The sequence below is a fragment of the Callospermophilus lateralis genome, chromosome 13 (assembly GCF_048772815.1).
Source record: "Callospermophilus lateralis isolate mCalLat2 chromosome 13, mCalLat2.hap1, whole genome shotgun sequence".
Lineage (NCBI taxonomy): Eukaryota > Metazoa > Chordata > Mammalia > Rodentia > Sciuridae > Callospermophilus > Callospermophilus lateralis.
The window spans coordinates 22348387-22371488 of NC_135317.1; the positions used below are offsets into that span (position 1 = coordinate 22348387).

The 23102-nt window shown below is 43.0% G+C and overlaps 1 protein-coding gene across 3 annotated transcripts in view; it reads left to right on the forward strand.

Moving 5' to 3' along the window:
* The first annotated feature begins 245 nt into the window (after nucleotides 1-245).
* The window catches only part of Akr1e2 (aldo-keto reductase family 1 member E2), a 30213-nt gene continuing 7356 nt past the window's right edge, over nucleotides 246-23102 (forward strand). For 2 of the 3 annotated variants that reach the window (XR_013088486.1, XR_013088487.1), the window contains exons 1-10: nucleotides 246-375; nucleotides 2425-2592; nucleotides 5156-5272; nucleotides 6058-6135; nucleotides 8001-8123; nucleotides 10230-10327; nucleotides 12189-12261; nucleotides 12828-12911; nucleotides 15201-15283; nucleotides 15552-15715. Coding sequence is in view for 1 of the 3 variants with exons in the window: in XM_076832197.1 (XP_076688312.1) it covers nucleotides 310-375; nucleotides 2425-2592; nucleotides 5156-5272; nucleotides 6058-6135; nucleotides 8001-8123; nucleotides 10230-10327; nucleotides 12189-12261; nucleotides 12828-12911; nucleotides 15201-15283; nucleotides 15552-15594 (933 nt within the window). In the remaining 2 variants the exon portion in view is untranslated. Of the gene's footprint in view, nucleotides 376-2424; nucleotides 2593-5155; nucleotides 5273-6057; nucleotides 6136-8000; nucleotides 8124-10229; nucleotides 10328-12188; nucleotides 12262-12827; nucleotides 12912-15200; nucleotides 15284-15551; nucleotides 22821-23102 lie in introns of those variants that run through there. The other variant, XM_076832197.1, reaches the window with a different exon arrangement.

Below are 23102 nucleotides of genomic sequence, written 5' to 3' on the forward strand. Positions count from 1 at the left end.
GTAAGCTTCAGCCACGTTGCTAGGAAACCAGAGGAGACGCCACATGACTGTGGGAGCAGAGAAGCGCGCCTGAGCTTGGGTGGTTAGGCCCACAGGAGGCGGGCGGCACCACCAGCCAATCAGAGAACCCTTTGGCCCATTGGCCCTGCTGCCTCAGCGCCGCCAACCAATCGGGGCGCCGATTTCAGCTCGTCGCAGCTCCAGCCAATCAGGGAGTTCTCCGCGCCGCACTCTGGTCGCCTCTGGTCACTGCCGCTGAGACTCGCCGGGGCCGGTCCAAGGCGAAGGTCTGGAACCCCGGCGGGAGCCATGGAGAAGGTCCCCGCAGTGGGAGCCATAGCGAAGATCCCCGCAGTGGGCCTGGGCACCTGGAAGGTGAGGCGACCTGGCGGGCCGGAGGGGCGGCCCGAGACGAGGCCCCAGACTCCTCCAGGCCCCTCCGGGCCCGCTGTCCTCTCCGCTGGGGTCTGGCGGTCCCGCGGCATCCCTCTGTCATTCGTGCTCCACAGGAAGGGGAAGGAAGGGCGGCCTGCCTCCCCTCCCGCCTTCCAAAACCTGATGCAGGGGCCTAGGTGCCCGCGTGCTGCGAAATCGGGCAGGCCCAAACTTTCCAAAACAAAATCTTTTTTTTTTTCTTTTAAAATTATAATTGTTCTGATAATTGTTCAAAATAAGGAGTTCGTTATGACAGTTTCATATATTCACAAAAAGTGCGTTGATCATATCCACCCTCCCTACTGCCCTTTCTTTCCTCTTTGCCCCTCCTTCTGTTCTCCTTCCCTTTCCTTAATAGTAACCTGCTTTATGTTCCTTCTCTTCTCCCCTCCCCTCCCTCCTCTCCCCTCCCCTCCCCTCCCCCCATTCCGTCCTCCTTTGAGAGAAAATATTCAATAATTGTCTTTCTGAGTCTGGGTTTTTTTTGTAATGTAGAATTACCCCTTTGTGTAAATGATGGAATATTTAGGCAAACACTTGTCTGAAAATGGCGAGTGCAGCTAGGTATTTCAGAATGGTAGGTGAGATCCAGGCCAAGTCAATAATCCTTAAGATGTTAAGTTTGGGGAAGCCAAGAGGAGAGGCTATTAGGCAGAAGACTAGAAGATCGGGAAGGTTATCTCTATTGAACAGATTAGGAAAGTTTAGAATTGCCAACTTGGTTTTAAAAATAAACTTTGGAACTTCAGTTTCCCTATCTAGAAACAACCCCCTTAGATGCTGATAGTACTAGCAGTTTGGACTTTTCCCTGCCTGAACTTTGTAATCCCTGTCTGTGATTTGAAAGACAGCACTAACTACTAATGTGCTCTTAAAAAATAAATTTAGTCCTTGATTAAAAGATGTTCATATGAGAAGTCACATGGGAGTTATTGATTGAGTCAGGTTTAGAATACTCAGCCCCTGCTAGTCCAATGTTTAAATTATTTCTCCCATTTGCCAATCAACTTTTGAAGGTCAAGGATATGCTTTGTTCATATTGGTTCTCAGATCTAGCCAGGAGTGTGATATTTGGTAGCCATCCTTAATGGATTAAACTGTTATTTTTAGTAGAACAAGTTGAGAGTATTTCTTCTTTTTCTGTTATGTGAAAGATTTCATGATAAATTAGGATTATTCTTCTTGGAAATTTTCTAGAACTCTGTAAGTGGTGGTTTTCTTTTATTTCTAGTGGCTTCATTTCTTTAATAATTACAAAACTATTCAAATTTTATTTCTTTTTGAGTTAAATTTTTCTGGAGTTTCTTCTATTTGCGGTCATTTTTCCAAATTGTTGGCATATGTTCTTTTAATTAAATCTATTTTATATTCATATCCTGCTTTTCATTCATGTCATTTTATTTTTTAAAACTGATGTTATTTTGACTAATCTTGCCAGAAGTTTTGTCTATCATGTTAAGGTTTTTCAAATAACTGATTTCTAGCTTTTCTGGTCTTCTCTATTACATCTTTGTTTCCAAGTTCATTAGCAACATTTTTATTTTTATTTTCTCTTTTCAACTTAAAATGGATGTTTGATTTACTAGCTTTCAGCCACTCTGACTCTATTGCTTGTTAAATGAAGACAATTATACTGCTGTATTTTATAGTTGAAGTGCAGAGGATGTTTGTCAATTACCCTTCAACTGAGGATATAAGAATCCCCCGTTTGCTGAGACTGTAAACTTTCTCCCACAATCTTCCCATAGTTCTAGTCCCTTGCCTTGATAAGGTAGGCTCAATTTGCAGTAACTGCTTTCTTTTCTGAATTTCTCTATTGCTGTGGGATCCAGACTACTTATGTGGATTTGGGCCTATGCTCATTTATGTGGTAGATTACCTTTATGTAAGTATGTATCATTTGCTTCTCTATTCTCAAGTGGACAGAGAGAACTGGGGGTTGCATTTCTCTGACTTTGATGGAACACTTCTTTTCTGCTGATTTTGCAGGCATCTCCAGGAGAAGCTGCTGAGGCAGTGAAAGTGGCCATTGATGCGGGGTACCGGCACTTTGACTGTGCTTATTTATACCACAACGAGAATGAGATAGGAGCAGGAATTCGACACAAGATCAAGGAGGGTGTTGTGAGACGAGAGGACCTTTTTGTTGTCAGTAAGGTAGGCTTTTTAGCTGCAGAGACAGTGGAATCCCAGTCACTGTACTCTTAGGCAATGGAAGAGCTGAACTTGCCTTGCGTGGAGCACTTACCAGTCTCCTGATGGGAAGAGATGGCTTTGTTTTCTGCTTGAACCAAAACTAACAAGAAGTATCACAGCTTAATAAACATGCTAGGTTATATTGTATGTAGCTTTATTTGCTTCATATTATTCATTTGATCACTCAGGTAGGAGTGCAGAGATCCCCCAATTGGTAAAACATTCTTTTTTTTTTCTTCTATAATAATTTATCACAATACCAAGATGTCTAAAAACAGAGTTAATAATTTTCCTCTTCCCTGGCCACATTCCAAATTCTGTGTCTTCATCTTTCTGACTGATTCATGTGAACAGTCTTCTGCACTTTCTCTGGCTCATGCAGTACATGTGCTCATATGGAGGGTATTGGTTTGTTTGCTTTTTCAGGAGCAGAACTACACCAAACACATTATTCTACAGCCTGCTTTTTTTCACTTATTATTATTATTAAGTTCTCTTGCTCCATCTTTTTTGCTAACATATATTTTTATTTTTATTGTGCATTTTATAATTATACATATTAGTATAATTCACTATGCCATATTAATACATGCATATTACATAATTTGAACATTGTCATTTCCCAATACCTTCCTTTTTCCTCCCCTCCTTATAATCCACTTGCTGATCTCTACTGATCTCCCTTCCATTATTATTATTTCATTTAGGTGCATTCTTAAAATTGATTGATTAATAGGTACTTTGTCTCCAGTGGTGAGTAGGACAAAGTTCCAACCTTCATGAACTCTGTCTACACAGAAATTCCCAAGCTCAGAATTACCTGGAGTGTTTGGAAAAATGCAGATTCCAAGTTCCCCAGCAGGTCTGCTGAATAAGGAGCTCTGGGAGTGGGGCAAGTAAAGAAGATTTAGGATGGAGTTGCAAACTGAGGGAGCAGATTGCACATAGACACAGGGGATGCAGATGCAGGGATCTGTAAGAAGCTTGGTGTTCCTGGATTACACAGTGAGAGGTGGCAGGGTGATGAGAAATGAGGCTGGGCCAGGCTGTGAAGATTTTGGTATGCTATTCAAGGAGCCTGTACTTTTTCTTGGAGACAAAGTAAAACCAAGAGGTCTTTAAGTCAGGCTGTATGTGTTATAGGTAAGCGATATTTGTGTTGTATATTGGATATTGTAGCAGCTGAAAGGAGCACTCATTTGAGACAGGCAGGAGACCATAAAGAGCTGTGTAGGTGGGAAGTGATGAAGGCCTAAACTGCAGCGAGACAAGGATGCAGAGGAGGGGAATGAGTGTGAAGGATATTTTAAAAGGTAAGCCTTCTAAACAGTATAGGAGGTAGACTAAGTAGTACAGAATTAATTCCTTTGCTTTTGACCTTGAAGGAGACCAGGAGACCAGAAGACCAGAAGTCATGGGTCCAAGTTCTAGCTGTCATTCAGGAAGTGTGAATATTAGTTGTTCATTCTTCTGAATGAATTCCAAATCTAAACTCCCATAATTCTGAGATTTAGTGAACTCTCTATAGGGAGTTTGCCTTTCTGTTTTACTGAAATACAGTAAATAAGTTTTATCATTCATTGTTGCTGTCTTAGCTGGGCAGAGGCTAAAGGAGAAGCCTTGGTGTATGCTTGGCCAAGGAAGGAGACTTCTGAATATCAAGGTAGTGAGATGGGTAATGGGATTTCTGAGTCTTGCCCTGCAGTCTAAGGATGGGTTAAATCTGAGTGGATCACAGCCAGCAGCAGAAACTTGGGGATTTCAAAAAGTCATAAAAAATGTGATTCAGTCAATATACTTACTGTCTAGAAGCAACTATTGTTAACAGTGTGGTGTATTTGCATTTTGTTTTTGTTTGTCCCCCCATTTCTGTTAATACACTATACTTGTCATTTGATTTCATTTAATCTCCTTTCTTTTACTTTATCTTATGAATTTTTTTTTCACTTGCTGTGACAGAGCCTTCAGGTCAGCTTCTGTCACAATTAATAAAAATATAGGAGGAAAAGTAATGTGGAGAAAAGCAATCATAAATTTTCCTACTTCCTAGAAGTGAGATGGAAATATCTACATTAATATAAGGCAACATATGTTAACTCATCTGGTTTAACCCATATTATTATCTACCTTAGTAACGGAGAACCTTGATCATAAGGCCTATTTGTGTTGGAAACATAACGTTTGATTGTTACTCCTATCTTTTCTGCCGAACAGCATGGTTTTCTTTTTCTTGTATTGGTTTCAGTAGATCCAAATAAACATCAGCCCTCCCACCAAATGTCTTCTGGTGTCCTGAATGTCCCCTGAGTAGGAGGGAGCAGCAAAGCCCTGTGTGTAGACTCCTGGTGAACTTTGCTAAGGGTGCTGCCACTGTCCTCTCCTGAGAACCTCCCCTGTTGTATTTGTTGTCATCTCAACTTGAATGTTTTGGTCTCCCAGAGAGTAGCTCTGTAGGAATATGGAGCGGATGCTGCGTTGGTTCTGGATGCCAGCTGTGTGACTTTGGTCTCCCTTCTCCCTGTAGCTGTGGTGCACCTATCATGAGCCGTCCTTGGTGAAAATGGCATGCAAAAAGAGTCTGAAGGCCTTGAAGCTGGATTACTTGGATCTGTACCTGATGCACTGGCCAATGGGCTTCCAGGTACTGCTCAGTAAGTGGTTAGACTTATGTGGATGTTTAAAAAAATATCAAGATGAGAGATAGCTGCGAAGTAAACAATTACTTCTCATTAACACAGAAAATGCCTCTAAAATATGGATCAGGCCAGAACTTTCAAAATTTTTAATGCTTAAGGTTTAATAAATTGATATGTATTTTCTGCCACTTGCCCTGTGACAATGTTAGTGAGGTAGGATTGTAAATGAACAAGGGGCATATTACAAAGCAATATCTACAGCTGCTCTAAGGGTAACTCTAGATTTTGAGACTTTAGGGTATCTTTCTCTACCCTTCACTTCCTGTAACCTTTGGATTCTCACTTTGTTATCTATCATCGTGATGGTGGTTCTAAAAAAAGGAAAGATCCTACTAATGGAGTCACAAGAAAACTTAAGACTTGCTCTTAAGACTTGAAGGAGATCCCCATTAATACCCCATTCCTAGCCTGAAGTTATTAAACTTTTAACAATAAGCAGGGAATCAAGATCTTTATTTCTTACCTTGTGAGAAGTGAACAGTGAACTTCAGGGCTGGCATAGACTTTGCTGACCACTCAGTCTTCACAACCCTTGATTTCATCAAAGTGGAGGCTGAGGCCTACAGAACAGAAGTGGTCAAGCCAGACTAGTACTGCTTAGTGACAAAGCCAAGGCTTAGATGGATGTCTCACAACAGAGCTCTTCCCAATATCTGGATTCCCTCTCCCCCTAGTTTCTAATGAGGGATGATCACCAGCCCAGTAATCTTCTTTCTTCTGGTTCTCACAGCCTGGAGAAGAAGATGTCCCTTTGGATCTCAGTGGTATAGTTATACCTAGTAAAACAAGCTTCCTGGAAACATGGGAGGTAAGCTGAGACACCCCCTCTGGCGACATCATCCCTGGTGATACACCTCCAGATAAGAATGGGTATGAGACTTGAACACCTTATGTTCAGACCCTGAGTTGTCTACTTGAAACACAGTGTTTGCAGTGTGAATTAGAAAAGAAGACCTGAAGAACTTGGAGACCTCACATGACTTTCTTATTACCTTTTGCTTATGGTGGTATGTCTCTCTGAAATATTATTTTAGGAATAATTAATTCAGACCTCCTTTGTTCCCACCCAAAGTTTACTTATTTTTAATTAGAATTATCACACGTTTGTTTCAGAAAATACAGAAGAGTATAAAAAAGAAAATTCAAAACTCCATGTTCCTGTTACACCATGATAGCCACTAGTAGTACGTGGCAGTTCCTTTTAGTTCTCTTTTAAGCATTTTAGGACTCTAATGTTGACAGCATAGTACAGCTCACAATGGGGAGGTGGGAGAATCGAATGGAGAGAGAGTCAATAAGTACCAAGCCTGTTTTCAGGGTCCAGATGACAGACAGGTCGTGAGGGCCCAAGACAGTGGTGAGGGGAACCAGAGAAGTGGTGGATTTGAGTGTTTGGATGCCAACTGGCAGGCTGGTGCAGGGAGAGCCTGGTAAGATTCCCTGAGGGCTCTAGCAGAGCTGGCCCAGTGCAGGACAGAGCCTGGTCATGTTTGAAGCCCGGGAAGAAAATGCACTTGCTGAATTCAGGGCAGAGCTTAAATTCAGGAGATGACATCTGGAGCCACTAGTATGAGGCTGCAAGGTGAAGCCAGGGGGGAGCCTGGGGTCACCCAGTTAGAGACATGAGGGAAATGAGAGGACATCACTGCGCTGAGCACCACTATCCTCTCCTCTTATGAATAAGTGGAATGTGGAGACGTGCTACCATGTGTCTCAGGTGTCAGGAGCAGTGCCCAGGGGTTCCTGCCCTTCCTGTCACACTGGGGTGCCTCTCTTTAAAGATCTGGGGTAAACTCTAGGTTTTTCATGTAGCACAAGCAAGGTTCTGGTGTTTGCAGTAGCACAGCAGCAATGGTGCCCCTAAGCTCATCAGTCACTATCCTCGTGACCCAGTAGGACTTACTCCTGACCATCCACACTGACAGGAAGGCCGTGCACTTTTGAAGAAAGAGGCAGGCTGGCTTGTGGTCAGTGGCAGCTCTTGGCTTCAGGTTGCTCTGCTCGTGAGTTCTTTAAAATGCTAAATGGCTAAGGTGAAATAGGAGAGTGACGGTGCACCACTGTGCTTTAAGAAGATGGTCACATAGGTGAAAAGGAAAGTGGAAAAATGAAACCAACAGGGCCCACATTGCCAAACACCAGATCAACAATTATTGAGGGTAATAGAAATATTAGTACTTAAAATGTGCTGGGTTTGTTCAATGCCAGCATTATCTAAATGCTTTTTTGTACATCATTTCATGTAGCCTTGAAACAACCCTCTGATATGTGTAGACAATATTGTCCTCATTTTGTGACTGAGGAAGTTGAGGCTTGTCAAGGTCATGTAATTTTCCCAGTGTCTCCCACTATTAAGAGATGGAACTGCAGATTGGGGCTGTAGCTCAATGGTAGAGCACCTGCCTCACACATGTGAGGCACGGGGTTTGATCCTTAGCACCAAATAAATAAATAAATAAATAAATATATATATATATATATAAAATAAAAGTATTAAAAGATGGAACTGGGACTAGACCTTACATTCAACAGTGGTTTTGAAGTTTCAAGTAAATTATTTTACAGTTTGGGGTGGATCCAGTTTTAGAAGTCCATGCAGAGTTGGTGAGAGAGGGCGTTTATCAGAAAAATAGACAGAGCTTGTACACACAGCAAAGTCCTTTGTTCTTTTAGGCCATGGAGGACTTGGTGATTCAAGGGCTCGTGAAGGACATTGGTGTGTCAAACTTCAACCATGAACAGCTTGAGAGTCTTTTGAATAAGCCTGATTTGAAGTTCAAGCCAATAACTAACCAGGTGAGCTGGTAGGAGGATGGGGAGGGCTTAAGTAGGGTAGTTGACTGCCCAGCTGTTACCTCTGTTTGGCCATGCTGGAAATGGCAGAATGCATGAATCACAAAGGAGGTGTTTTTCTCCCATGTTTGTCAAAATTATAACTTAAGTTAGCAGTTAGGCAATGTCACAGGGTGAGCAGTCAAGCGGCTATCTTAAAGCCTTGTATGATTGGACAGCGCCATTGACCTGTAGGGTGTGATCTGGAGCTTGATTCTCTATGCACACCTATAGGCATATCCTCGGGTATATTCAGAAGGGGAGGTCCTGGCAGGCCCCTCCTCATCAGAGGAAAGCAGCCCTTCCCACTGCCTCTCCTGGCCCTTGCAGACTGGCAGCAAGAAAGGGACAGATGACCCAATATCTTCAGCCCAGCCCCTCAGGCTGCAGAGGTAAAGGTACATATTTTTTTCTTAATGCAGAGAAAAGACTTGAGAGCAAAGGACTATTATAGTTTGCTACTCTGACTGACTGGCTTTGAATGTCCAAAGAGCGTTTTTGCAGCACTTTATTTTCTTAAACTTTTCATTTACATAGACAGAAACGCGCACACCTGTGAGTGGAGCTTGGTACATTTTTTAAACTGAGCATAGCTCCCCAACCTGCATCCAGTATCCCAGCACTCTATACTGCTTCTCTTTTCCACTCTGTATCCCTGTCCTGCAGGGGTAGTCACTGTTCTGATGTCCAGTGACATTGAGATTTATAGTTGAGATAGCAACGTGCCATCAGTTCTCGTGTCAGGGTTCTTGCCCACAGCGTTGTTTGTCAGGTCCCTCCACATGCACATGGGAGTACAGTCTTCCTTCTCATTTCTGTGTGGAATTCCACTGTGCAGATAGTGAACTTGCCCATTTTACTGGTGTTGGCCCCTGGGTGGGCACTTAGTAGCTTCCAGTTTGCAAAAATTAAGAATAGAGCATCACTTTCTTCTTTTTCTTTCCTTTTTCTCAATAAATAAGCTTTTTTCTTCAAAACTGTGATATATAACATACATACAGAAAGTGTGTGAGTCATAAAGAGTGTAGCTCTAGGAGTGTTCACTAGTGGATCTATTCCAGTATTCAGCACCCAGAACAAGAAACATGATCTTCAGCCTTCTGTAAACTTTATGTCCTGTGCTAGTTCCCACCACAAAGAGCAGCCACCAACCTGATTTCTAAGACAGTGCAGCCTTTTCTAAGACCTCACGTGCACACAATCTACTTATATGCATGTCAGCTTCTGTTTTGAGTCAGGATTTTTTTCTTGAGCAGCATTTTAAATACCTAAGAATGGTTGTTGCCTTGTCAGGAGCACAATACCAGAAAGTTCTAGGAGGCCACCTTTTCTAAGTTTTCCCAAAAGCTTACCTTGCTGGACACACACGATCCTGAGAGGACAGGCATAGTTCTTTCTAATTCCATCTGAACAAACACTTATTTTAAGTCCACTTATAATCTGGAATGGCCAGGAGAATTCAGAGCATATGGAAGGGACCACAACCCTGCTCTCAAGTTTCTCAAAATGTTCACCAACATCACCTCTAGTGTGTATTTGTCATATGTAATGCCCTTATTTCATTTATTTATTCAACAGATATTTGCTGAGCACCTTCTCTATGTCTCCGTTGCTCTCAATGTTGGGGTACACCCATGAACGAAACCAGTTGAGACAAAAATCCTTATTTTCATGTAACTTAAATCCTGATGACAACAGTCAAAAATAATGAAATATATGGGGTGTGTCAGATAATTATAGATACTGTAAATGAAAATAAAGGACAGGAGAGAGGTAGGAGCCGCAGAATGAAGCAGCTTTTCTCTGAGTGACTGAGGAAGGCCACACCAAGCAGGTGATACTACAGCAAGTGGGTGTTTATGAGGCTGCAGACTTATAGGCCTTTACAGGACCTGGCATCATGGCCCTGGCATGGCCCGCCTGCTCACATGCAGATGAGGATATTTAGGCCTCAGCCTGGGGCCTGCAGCTAATCAACGGTAACCAAGATACCAGTGTTGGTCTGTCTTTTAGAACTTTCTTAGCATGCTGTTATCTGAATTGTGTGGTATGCCTTGATTCTGTTTATAGATTGAGTGCCACCCATATCTTACTCAGAAGAATTTGATTCGCTTTTGCAAAGCCAAAGATGTGTCTGTGACTGCTTACCGTCCTCTTGGTGGCTCCAGGTAAGGATGAGTCAGTGACTGTGTTATTTGGAGTCCTGGCAGCAATAGATACCACCCTCCCCTTTCATCTGATGGAAGGACTCCATCAAGAAGGATGGGCAGGATGTGGGGGGTCGCAAAGGGCAGTCACACCTCCCAAGCCCCTGTGCTGGAGATAGGGAACTGTTACTGGAAGCTAGAGTCACTTTTTCCCTTCTTAATTTACATAACCAGCCTCAAGTGACCCCTTTTGCTGAGCTCCCCAGTAGTAAATCAGTCAGCTACTGACTTCTTTACCAGGACTTTTCACAGACCTCTTACTCATTAGATAATGTTAATTCCATGTGTTATCTTCCCCCTAGCCTTGAATTTGTACTGTGCTCCCTTTATCAGCTACCACCACCCACTTAGCCACCTAAGCCAGAACTATGGAAATCATCTTTCCCATTCCCATGGTCTAATCCCCACCACCACTTATTGATTATGGTGCCAAGAGAACTCAGATGTCTTTTGATCTCTCTTGTTACCATCTCTACTTGGGTGAAGCAAGGATTCCCTCAGGTTCTTAGAGAAGCACCTTAGCTCCTTCCCAGAGCCATCCCATCCATTGTACTGCTCAGGAGTACTGAAGTAGCTGTTTTCATATAATCATGTCACCTTCCTGCTCAAAAATTCTTCAGGTCTTGGCTGGCCCCTGAGCTGCAGCTGGCCTGGTCTCTGGCTGCCTCTGGCCTCCTCCCTCCCCTTGCTGCTGAACTTTACTGCATCAACCACACGGAACTACCAGTAGTTCCTTGGATAGAAAAGGGTGTTTCTACTCTCTGTGCCTTTGCTTATACTGATCTTTTTACCCACAGATCTATGTTTTCTCAATTTGTGCCCTCCTGTTTCTAAATGTTCAATCCAGCATTATACCTCCTCCAGGAAGCCCTCCTTCACACAATCCATGCCACCCCATCTTGTCACTATTTTATTCTTACTTTGTCCCACTGGGTAAAGTCCCCTGAATGCAGGGACTGTATCTTATTCATTCTTCTGCTCTCAGAACTTAGCTCAGTGCCTAGATCATATTAGGATCCTGGACAGGCTGAAATTATTTAAATTTTATCACTTGCATGTTTTCCGTATGAAATGGGGCATATGTATTAGAACTTGGTAGCAGCCAAGGAATACCTGGAAGGCTGGTCATATATCAAAGCTGAACTTTGGGATAGAAGTGCCTCTGATGGATGAGTGAGAGAGCCAGCAAAGGAGGGGATACAACATGGGTCTTTGTAAAGAAAATTGGGCCATGTTTGGTACCTTAGGGACCCTTTGAGGACTCTAACTAGCCCAGTGCTTGAAACACAGTAACTACTTAATAAATCATAATAAATGGCTCTTGAAAAAAATGGTTCCCCGCAGATGTGTCATAGTCTTTCAAAAGTTCTTGTAGTGAAGCTTTCATGTATTCAGTGTCCACCTTTTCATGGTATTGGAGATGTACTTTTCTGAGATTCTCACCATCATCACAAGATTGCCTGGCAGTGCTGGAGACCTCTGCCAGGTCTGACAGGAGACAGCCGAGGCACTAGAGGGTCTAAGTGTCATTGGGCCTGCCGCAGCATGGAGAGCCCACTACATGGTGGTTTTTGTTGCCACCTGGTTCTTGATAAGAAGTTCAAAATGCCATGAAAAAGGGATGATATGTAGATATCACCAAAATTTTATCCGTGATTTTCTCCAGACAAGTATTTGGGGTGATGTGCTTTTCTGCATCCTTCAAATTTCCAACAGTGTGTATTATGATAAGAAAATAGTGAACCTTTCATTTGGGGGAAAGGTTTTATTTTAAAGAAAGAAACATCTGTGCTAACTTACCCCCTGTGCTGTGTCTCTCTAGGGAGGGAACGGACTTGCTGAATAACCCCACGATTCGGAGAATTGCAAATCACTATAACAAGTCATGTGCTCAGGTACTGGGGAGGGCTGTCACACCTGGGAATTACTTTCCCACATCCTCTCTCTCCTGAATTCCTAAGGCTTGTCCGTTTCTAGGAAAGGGTTAGCTCACCTGGATGAGTCCAGGACTCATCAGAACTTCCCGGTGTGGAAAGTGAGTTGTTGCCTCATAGTCCCATTGATTCAAGCCTGCGCTCCTGCCCCCTCCTGTGCCAGGACTCAGGAGGAGTTCGCAGGCAGTCCCCTCTGCCCCATCTGCACGGGAAGCTAGTGAAAAAGGAAACAGAAGAGTCCTTTATTACAATGGCTTGTTCTTGCCCTGATTACTCTGGAGACTGGACACATGTTAAGGAAATCCCATTAAGGTGTGAGCAGGTCCTTGACCTTTCCTTGGGCCAATGGCAGTTACTACAGACGTACCGAGAGAACTGTTTGGAAAATGCCAGTGAGATTTCTCAAGGACTTAGCAGGAAGGAAACTTGTGGACTCTTGCTCTATAGTAAGGCTCAAGCTGTTAGGGAAATGACTTAGGTTTGACTTCATGAGAATACCACTGTGTGATGTCAATTCTCCTCTGCAGATTCTGATCCGGTTTCAGATCCAGAGGAATTTGATAGTGATTCCCAAGTCTACCAACCCAAAGCGGATTCAAGAAAACATTCAGGTAGGTGTTTTCTTTCTTTGATGTTAGAGGGTTTGGGAATTTATATTAGTTAGGGTGGGCTAGCTACCATAACAAACAGGCCCAGCATCCTGTGGCCTTGACACATCTGCTGTCTATTCCTCTGCACTGTCTTGGCAATCAGTCTTTCTCTCAGTGACCCAAGGCCCTGGGCTCCTTCCATCTCAGAGCTCCCCTGTCCACCAGAGCTTGGTTTCTTTGCCATGCAGCCCACCATGGGAAGGAGGGAAAAGGATATGATGGGAGAAGTTGGGAGAGGCCAAGACTTTGGAGTGCACCTCACTTCCTTTCACATTCAGTGGGCTGACATGATGATGGGGCCACACTGACCCTCGAGGGAGGCTGGATGTTGTCCAGCCACATAGTCATGAGGAAGAGGAAGAAGGTTGGTAGCACCTCGTCCATCTGCCACATGGAGGCATGCTCACTGGTCGCAGGAGGGCATGGACCTTGAGTGATGTTGGTTGAAGGATTTAGCCCTGACTCTCATCTAGAGACTAGAGAGGTAGGAGTGAAAAACCAATGGGTAGGTATCTTTATTTACCAGAATATGTATAAAACATGAAAGAAGGTGGTTCTTGTAAGGACAGCATTTTGAACCTCAACCAAGAATCACGGAAGTATGTGAAGTTTATTTTTGAACTAGATGTGCCTTCAACTCAGAGCACACTCCATAGCACAGTAGTTAAGATCTCAGACTTAGGATCTGACAGGCCTACTCACCACTTAGCAGCTTGCTGTGTGTGTCAGGCTGATTGGTTTGGGAACAACCTCTTTGTTGGCAAGAGCTGCATTCCCAGTAGTGGAGGCAGGGTATCCATGAGGATACATTCTCAAGAGGAGACCTTGAGAATGGGGCAGAGAACCTTGCGGTACTCAGTCCTCTCCCGACTGGGCCCTTGCTTGTGGGGCACAGGTTCCCTTTCCCACCTGCCACCTGTGCACTACCCTTCATCCTTCCTGGGGCATCCTGGTTTTAAACAGTTCAAATCTGCTAAAGGTGACCAGCGAACTCTCATACCTGAGGAGTGTGAGAGTTGTAGCAAGTAAAAGTTCTCTCTTACATGGCTTCTGACAAGCTTTTGGGAACTAGGCCAATCTTGGGCCAGAGGTTAAAATTTGGCACACAGTAGCTGACACTGACTCCTACCTGGGCCCAGCTATGGTGCTCTCAGCCCCCACAGGGCAGCCAGGATTGCTGCTGAAAGGTCAGATACTCAAGAAGATCATCCGACTCTCTGAATCTGAGGACCTCCAACCCATGATGGTTCATAGCTGCACGAAGGTTTGGCAGACGCTAGAAGAGCCACCCTGCCCTTTAGTTCACCTGTAGTAGCTCTCAGTGCCTTGGATTGGCATGGCCCCTTGTGGCAATGGATTTGACTCTAGGACTTTGGGGCACAGTCAGGGTGCCCTGTTCCTTTGCATTAGGTCAGCCACCCACTGGGGAAGATGCTGTCCCTGGGCCAGCAGGAGACAACCACCTGACCTTAGGGACTCTCTAAAGCTGTCTTCTTCTCTCCTTAACCCAAACTACTCCACCAGCATATCTGCTCCTCTGATCAGAATTCCCACACTGTGTATAACCAATTTCTCATGGCTTCAGGATGGTCATCTCCTGGGGTAGAGGCTGGCCTCCCATAGGCCTCTCACCCACCAGGGTATATTGGAATCACTTGCTGTGCCTTCGTGCCCTTCTCTGATCAGCCCCTCCACAGTAGTGGGTGACACTCATGAAGCACTGTTGTTGTGGGAGTGGGTCACTGTCATCATCCTCAAGTGTGAATGAGGATGGGAGGGGGCAAGAATACTATTCCAGAAGAAACAAAACGTGATTACTCAGAAGAATGGTTCTGTGACACAGATGCTGATAGTGAACAGTTTCAGGGGCAGGTGGCTCCCTAGTTGGTGGGATATATGGAACAAATGGCTTCGTCTTTTGCAGGGGAGAAGGTGGGTCAGTGGAAAAAACTTTTTGCTGCACCTTTTGACTGTTTCCATATATTCTTTACTTCCAAAAGATAAAAGCAGCATGTGTCCTATCTTTTCAAGGTTTCCTAAAGTAGCCAAAGGTAAGCCAACTCCAACCAAGGGATTCAAATCAAAGTGTATTTCGGCCAGGTCAGCTGTGATGCAGGGCAAGTTCCAGAGGCCTGATGAAGTTTTTCTTTCCCATCCTCTTGTCCCTTGCAGGTGTATTTCAGTGCTTTGTAGGTAGTATGCAAATTAAATATAAATGAGCTGAATTTCCTTTAAAATTTTTATTTCCAGGTGTTCGATTTTGAATTAACAGAGAATCACATGGATGAAATCATGAGTCTTAACAGGAACCTTCGATTGGCCACATTCCCCACGTAAATATGCCTCTTTTACTCCTTTGTAAAATAAACAGAGAAATATTCCAATTGGATGGTTGACTCATAGTTAGTTACAACATAAATTCTAGGTTAATTAACCTTTCTTACCATAATTCTTCCTTGTTTGAAAATGGGCCACCACATGAAGTCAAAGACTAATTTATATTCTAGGACATTAAAAATACATAATTATGTCATTTCAAATGTTTCTCTTAAAAATACTAATTCTTTGTTTCTATTTTTTATTCACTTTTCTGTTTTTCAGAACTGAAAGCCACAAAGACTATCCTTTCCACATAGATTTCTGAGAGAGCGTCTCTTCTGGCTGCTGCTCTGCTCACACAAATTGGAAGGTTGGCACCATTGAGCCACCTCTGCAAGGCTCTGCGGTTGCCATAGACCAGCGTTAGCCAGAGATGGGACAACAGAGTGAGTGTCAGGGGATGCTTGCCTGGAGCAGAGCCTGCTTCTCCGAGAAATTCAAAGAACTAAGTGTCATCTAAGTAATGGAAAGAGTGTAGTTCCCTGAGGGCTTGGGAACTGTCCAGGGAATCCTCACAGTTCTGAAGGATCATGTAATGCAAGTTAGTCCATGTGGCTTCTAAGCTCTAAAAAAAGACATCTCGCTTCCTAGATGGAGAGGTAGCAGCACACCCTCTACGTGATCTTAAAGCAAAATCCTTACCTGTATGGAAAGGAAACTGGTAAATCTAGAGCTCCATCTTTGTCAAAACAGATATTTTTTTTTCTTATTTTAAAATCTAAATTTTAATTTTTAATACTATTTTTAAATAAGGTCTTCTGGTAAGTCAAATTATTCCTGTGGAAACCTCAAATCAGAGAGGAAATATAGCTCCTGCCCCCCATACCCCCTGGTGTAGCCTATCCTCCAGCAGGAAGCGGCCTCCCAGGTGAGCCGAGTGTGAGGTGGTCTGAGGCACTGAGAGCTGCCTTGCCCACCCCTCAGAGTATCTGGCCTCGTCCTACACTCAGTTCCATACCAACTCTCTGGAGACCCTAGGGGATAGAGCTTCTGTCACTGACCTCAGGCTCCTACCCAGGGAAGTTAAGAAGAAAGAATGTCCATTGTCTGCTCCACAGTGCTCCTTATAGCCTCTCCCCTCTTCACATGTCTCCACTTCCATCTTAGTATGAGCCTGTCAGCATTTCTGGTGCAAGACTCAAGGTAGGCAGGGTGTGATGTCCCAGCAGCTATAGGAGCTGGATGGGGATGGCTTCCCTCCATGTCTGCTTCCATTCCCATCTTATCCCCATTGGGCCAACTGAGTTAAGAGAGTAGGTTCTGTAGTCAGAAGTGGTGACTTTCAAAATCTGTGATACTGAGCAAATGAGTTTGCTTTCCAGAGCCTCAGTTTCTGCATCTGTTCAATAAGAGCAGGCTATTGCTCAGTTCCTCATACAGATTGTCTCCTAGAGGTAGGAATATCCTGGCTCTGGGCCCCAAGAGAGAGTTTTGCTACAAAAAGACATCTATTACAAATACAACAGCCTCATGTGAGAATCATCACGGCAGAGGTAGAATTGGGGTCAGTTCTGTATGGATTGACCAAATCTCCAAGGAAAGGTTTAATAAAAAGGCTGTCTTTAAAGACCCTGGGGAGTGGAGGGGTATTTGGGAGTCTCCTACCACCTGCATATTCTCAGGCAGTGTCTAACTACTCCTTCTCTGCTCCACATCCATGCATTTTAAAAATTTTTCCAGGTCCATGAAATTTTGACCAAGGCATAAGAGTAGTTATGAAGACATATAGAACCATTTTATTACCCTAAGCAATAATCAGCCAGGCAAACTTAAAATATAAATGTTAGGTGTTTAGGATGCCATGCAACTGGGCAAAACCCATTCATTGGAAGTTTTTTTTTTTTTTTTTTTCTTTTTCCTTTTCCGATCTTAGCTGAAATGCCAAGAGAAAAACTTTTAAGTGGATTTGTGTTTCAATTTGTATTTATTTTAATAGAAGAAAAAAGGAAAGAAAATATAAAATAGAGAAAAAATAGAGAGGTATTATTGGAGCCAATTCTTACCTGCTCACTGCTTGAAAGCCAATACTTAGGAGAGGAGAATTGGTACAGAGGAAATCAGGTTTCATCAAGGGCAGCACCTGCCCCCAAAAGACCATTTTAGAGAACCCAGGTATGTCCCAGGGCTTTTATAGGGTAGGAAAGGAGGTGCAGCAGAGGGACAACAGGCAGGAAGGCTGTTAGATGGGGTCTTCATCACTGTGGTGTGTCTTTCCTTCTCTCTTTTTTTTTTTCTTTTATTCTTTCTGGCTAGAACACCACAATTGACCTTGACCACTTTAGGCTAGTTTGTTCAGTTTTTTAGACAAATATGTTACTTTCCTGCAAGTTAAACATCTCAACAGTTTATGGATTGTGTGTTAGTTGATGCTCAGGATTGCAGCATAAGAAAGGGTGTTCTACATTCTGATATTATCCAAAAGTGCACCCCATGTTCTGGGGTCTTTAAATCTGAAGAAAGATTATTTAGCCGGTAACATCTAGATCATTTAGGTGCAGCTTTTCTTTAGAATTTAGGATGTCAGATAAAGAGAGAATGTTGTGGTTTAGATCTGGAGTGTCCCCCAAAGCTCATGTGTTAGGCATTGTAGCATGTTCAGAGGGCAAATGACTGGATCTCTCCAGTGGATTATAATTTGACTCCACTTACTGGGAGGTGGTGAATACTACTGGCTGGGGCAGTGTGGCCTTGGGGATATCTTCCCCTGGGTCCTTCCTGTCTCTCCACTCATCCCAGCTGCCTTGAGCTGAGCAGATTTCCCCACCACACCCTCTGCCTCATATCTGCCTTGCAGCCAGCACACCATGGACTGAAATCTCTGAAACTGAAGCCAAAATAAATCTTCCCTTCTCTAAGTTGCTCATGTTAGGTATTTTGATCACAGTGACAAAATGCTGACCAACACAGAGCAGCGGTCCAAGGAGCTAAACATCCTTTACATGTCTACCCGATATTTGCAGTGTAAAAATTATCCTTTCCCATTAATTAAAACTGAAAACAATACCTACATAAGAATGCAAAGAACAGCCAGTTGGGGCACTTTCAATTAGGCATTCACATCTTCCTTACATGCTTTAAAATTTTGAGATCCCATTTTGTTTCTTATCAATCTCTGGAGAGTAAAGAAAAGTACTTCAAGTCCTGTCACAGAATCGTCAATGTTTTGCTTTGACAGGTATATTGGGCACAGGATCTTTGTTTTTTTTTAACTTGGCAGATAGCCTTTGCCTTAGTTTGTCCAACCTGTGATGAAACTTTTCTTTACTTGCATGGAAATTGTCTTGTCCCTGGCAGGTACCCTAGTGGCAACCATGCTTGTCTGTGACCAGGAGACTATCTTCAGAGTGTACAGTCTTTAATAGATGGTGATGGTGACCTTAGTGGCTCTTAATTTGAGTGTCCCATGTTCACCATTTCGAATACTTATTTTTGCTCTCAGAAGATTTTCAGAAACAAGTAGGGAGAAAAATAGTAAGCTAAATCAATTGTTGATGCACATTACTAACCAAAAATGAAACCAAAATTAAGTGTTCACAAAAACAAGAAAACTTTTCAATTAGGCATTCAAATAAAATATATATATTGAACTAGGCACACAGAACCAAAAGAGAACTCACCAGAAGAAAGGACGTACTCAGAATATGAGTTCTGTGAAATCTGAGTACTCAACCAGACGGTGCCCTTGCACCTGAGAGAGCTTGTCATAAAAGACAGAAGATACCTTTTGTCCCCCAAAGAGAGAGAAAGTCTTTTTCTTAAGGTTACCTTATTTAAAGCCAAGGAGTCAACAGGGAGCATCTACCAGGTTTACCAGAAGGAGGGCAGAGCATGACCTGAAATAAGACTGACCAAGCCCAAAAGACCAAGGTGCAGCAATGGAGAAGGCTGAGGCGAATGTCAGAGCCACACTCAGCTCCAGGACCCTCAGAGACCAGGTGCCCTCAGAGAACCTCGCCAAAGATTTCACTCCAGACACCAGATATGCCAGCCTAAATGACAGAGAGTCTCTAAAGAGTAGCAATACACATTGTGAAATGGCAGAGTGAGTGCTCTCATGGGAATGCAGTGTGCCCAGCAAACTCTAGACAGACAGACTGGCAGAGCTGTGCAGAGCTGGGCACAGGACTCGGGCTCCAGCAATGCCTCCTTCTCTTTGGTATCGGTTTAAGTTCAGCAGGCTACATTTTAGCTTAAAGTCCCTTTTGTCTTAACCAATAGATAGATCCCTCCTCCTGACCCAAATTGTGGGAAACATTTAGTCTTGTTTCCACGCAGGACTGCTCTTCTATCAGTAGGTTCTTCAAAATCTACAGGTGTGTATCTCCAGAATAAAAATTGGTCCTGCTTCTGTAGAAGCAGGTAGTGCTCTTGAGTGAAAAATTTAAATAATAATTATGAAGTCTTAAAATACATGCTAACCAAGACCTTTCTCAATTTTTTTGTGATATGTATCATTTGTTTATTTAATATTTTTCTGCATGTGAATGATTTGTCTTCAAATAAGGATAAGGTTATGGAAATTAGTCTTCCCAATGTCAAGAGCATCCTGTAGCTACAGGAGTCAGAACGCTGTAGTATGGATGGAGGAGTAAACTCATAGATTAAAGGAACAAACAGAACACCCAGCAACAGACCTATATAGTAACCCCAACCAGTTTTCACAGAGGTACAGGAACAACTCAAGAAGGAAAGAGCCTTTTCAACAAATTATGCTGGAAAAGTTGACCATTCACAGAGGGGAAAATGAACCTTGGCTAACGTGTCATGCCTTTAACGAAGACTAAGTCAAACTTTAAAGAACCAAGGAGAAAAATTGGGAGGGTATAGGAATAGGGAGAGTGGTTTTAGATTTGAAACCAAAATCATCATCCATAAATTGGACTTTTTCAAAATAAAAAAAAATGTTACAAAATGCTCACAAAAGAAATTAAAGCTTTTACAAATAGATTGTGGTATTTCTTGGCCTCTATAATACCACTTATATGAGGAGACAGCTAGTGCCTTGTTAGGGGTTCTTCTTCCTGCTGAGGACTGTGTAAGCTACCTGAGAAATTACAGTCTAGAATAATTAGTGAAGAACAAAAGACAAAGAGAAAGACATTTTCAAAAGCAGAGTCCTGATAGGTTTGGTCTACGTGGGAGCTGAAGCTAGACAAGGAAAATGGCTCCAGTGGTTTATTTGAGAGGGTACAGCAAAGGCAGGGGTAAGGTTTCAAGGACGGAGTCTTGCTTCCTGATGTCTTGTAGTCAGTAGGTTGATTGGCATCTTGGCTGGTCACACCCATCTCAGGCTGTGCAGCTACAGCAGGTCACCCCATCTCGGGTGCTGTGTGGGATATGGCAGAGCAGAATAGGAATTCACAATGTCTCTAGGCAGTCTTACACAGAGGAAATGTCCACTGCAAGTTCTCAGACACCAGAGGTCCCTATTCATTAGGCTGCAATGCCAACAAAGTCCACACACAGCCCACAAATGGCCCTCAACACACATAAGCTAGTTCTTCATAATAAATCAAAAGTAGTTTCTCTGAGCAGGCTTAGCAATATCAAATAAACTAGACACCTCCTCATTCTTAAGATATTCTCTATTCATCAACCTAAATAACTTTGATACAAGCTCCGATTTGGTTAATAATATCAAAACAATGAAAAATAGATAATTTAGGTGATGAAAAAAGGTAAAAGAAGGGTCAGAAGGGCTAAGGAAAGCCAAACTCACTTCTCCTTTGTGTTTTTGGTGGCTCTTATGACCAGCTAAATCAAGGGAAGAGTCTAAGAAGGCAGAGGTGAATACACTCAGACTAAGCCTGGGAAGGTTGTTCCTTGGCAGCAATGGGGGAGGATAGGCCCCCTCTGTTCCAGGATTGGATTTCTTGGGAGGCTCATGAGGACCAGACCAGCAGAAGAGACTGGCTATTGTCTTTCCCTAGGGGCAGGTCAATCTAGTCTCTCCAAAGAAGGTCCCACCCAACAAAGCCCCTGATTAGAATTAAGCCACATCTTAATTCTAAACACTGATAGTGTGCCCTAACCCAGCCCTGGTAAGAGGGGAAGCAGAATCTTATATCAAACAGCTTCAATCTTGAAGTTCTTCAACTGGTAACTCAGAAAGCAACATAAAAACAGGAAAGGGTTAACTACCCCCACCCCTTTCTCTATCAGTATGTAACTCAAGAGAACTTGGAAAGAAAGACTATTGGACATAGATAGTGACCACCCAAACTGGCCAAATATTGATAGTGCCAGTTACCAGTGAGGAGTCCTGCTTCCTCATGTATTGAAGTATAACATTAAAGCACGCCAAGGCAAGCATATAAAGCAGGGTTTATTTAAAAGGGGTAATACAGATTTCTCCTGGGAGGGAGAGGGGGGCCCATAGCTGGTATCCTAGTATCCTGGTATCCCAAGAAGTGAGGTGTTCTGCCTTTTCAAATGTCGTAAGCTTCCTTTATTCTCCTGCTCTCTTCCCCCTTATCTCTTTTGTTCCTGCTTACATGACTAGGCCCAGGAAATGGTCAATGGGAAAATCTGAGAAGCAGATGGACTGGAGGGGCCAAGGTGGTGTGATCCTGGTAGAAAGGGGGCCCAGGGTGCCTTAATTAACAACTTTTACAACTCCCTGTAGGGAGGGACAATCCCTAGGTCAGGTAACCTTAGCAACAGATTGGAGCAGGGGCAGGTTATCTGGATAAGGGTGGAGAAAATGCTCTGAAGGCATCAACATTTCAATTCCTCAGGGGTGCCAGGACTCAAACTGGGACTCAAACTGGCCTGTGTTTTCTCAATCCCACCTGATCATCTGTCTACACTGCCTCTCTTTAATTCTGGCTTCAATATTTTCACCACTTCAGTGGAGAAGTTTCCTTCAGATTTTGAATTTTAATTTTTTTTTTTTAAAAATCGTTAATTTATTCTTCTGTGTGTGGGGGTATGGGGAGAGTATGTGTATGCATGCATGTGAATCTCGCTGTGCTGATTGGCTCAGGGACATATATAAAAACACTTGTCCACTTGTCTCTTTTTCCTCTCATTTTTAGTATTTATCAATGTAATTATTTTTTTTCCTTGTTAAACAATTTTTCATGTAATTATGTCTTCTTCTGAGGGTTTGGGTTTGGGGGATTGTGTATTTGGTATGGTTTTCTATTACTTTTATTTGTTTACTTCTCTTGTTTTGATAAACCCATCCTGATTCCCTCATAAAATTGGGAGCCATCTTGCCACAAAGGCATAAAAAGCTAATTTCGGCTTTACTATAAATTACTGTGAATTCTAAACTTACTTGGCATGCCTGTCCATGCCTTGAACTCACCCATGCCTGGCTTTCCCTGGCCAGATAACAACCCTCTCTGAGGCTCTAATGACCTTCATAAATTCTGATGTCAGGGCCAGCAAAAATATAAACTATCCTTTGTGTTATGGTCATGGAGTTTTGTTATCTATAACCCTCTTTGTATAACTTTCTGGGCTATAAAGCTGCGCTTCTAGAAAGCTTCTGGGCTGTCTTATTCCCGAGGTTTTTGTTGGGAGAGGCAGCCCAGCTGGTGGAAATAATAAGCTTGCTTTAATTTGATTTTAATTGGAGTTGATGGTCTTTTCTTTGCGTCCTGGTCTAACAGTTTCTCTTCTTATTTTTTCAGGCTAATGACAAAATTCTGTTTTTTTCTCTTCCTTTGCCCTAATGCCTTGCTGCTTCTATTTTTTCCCTCCTTCTGAATAAATGTCACCTACTATATCTGCATTTTTTCTGTTCACTTTTTGAAATTGCAAAGT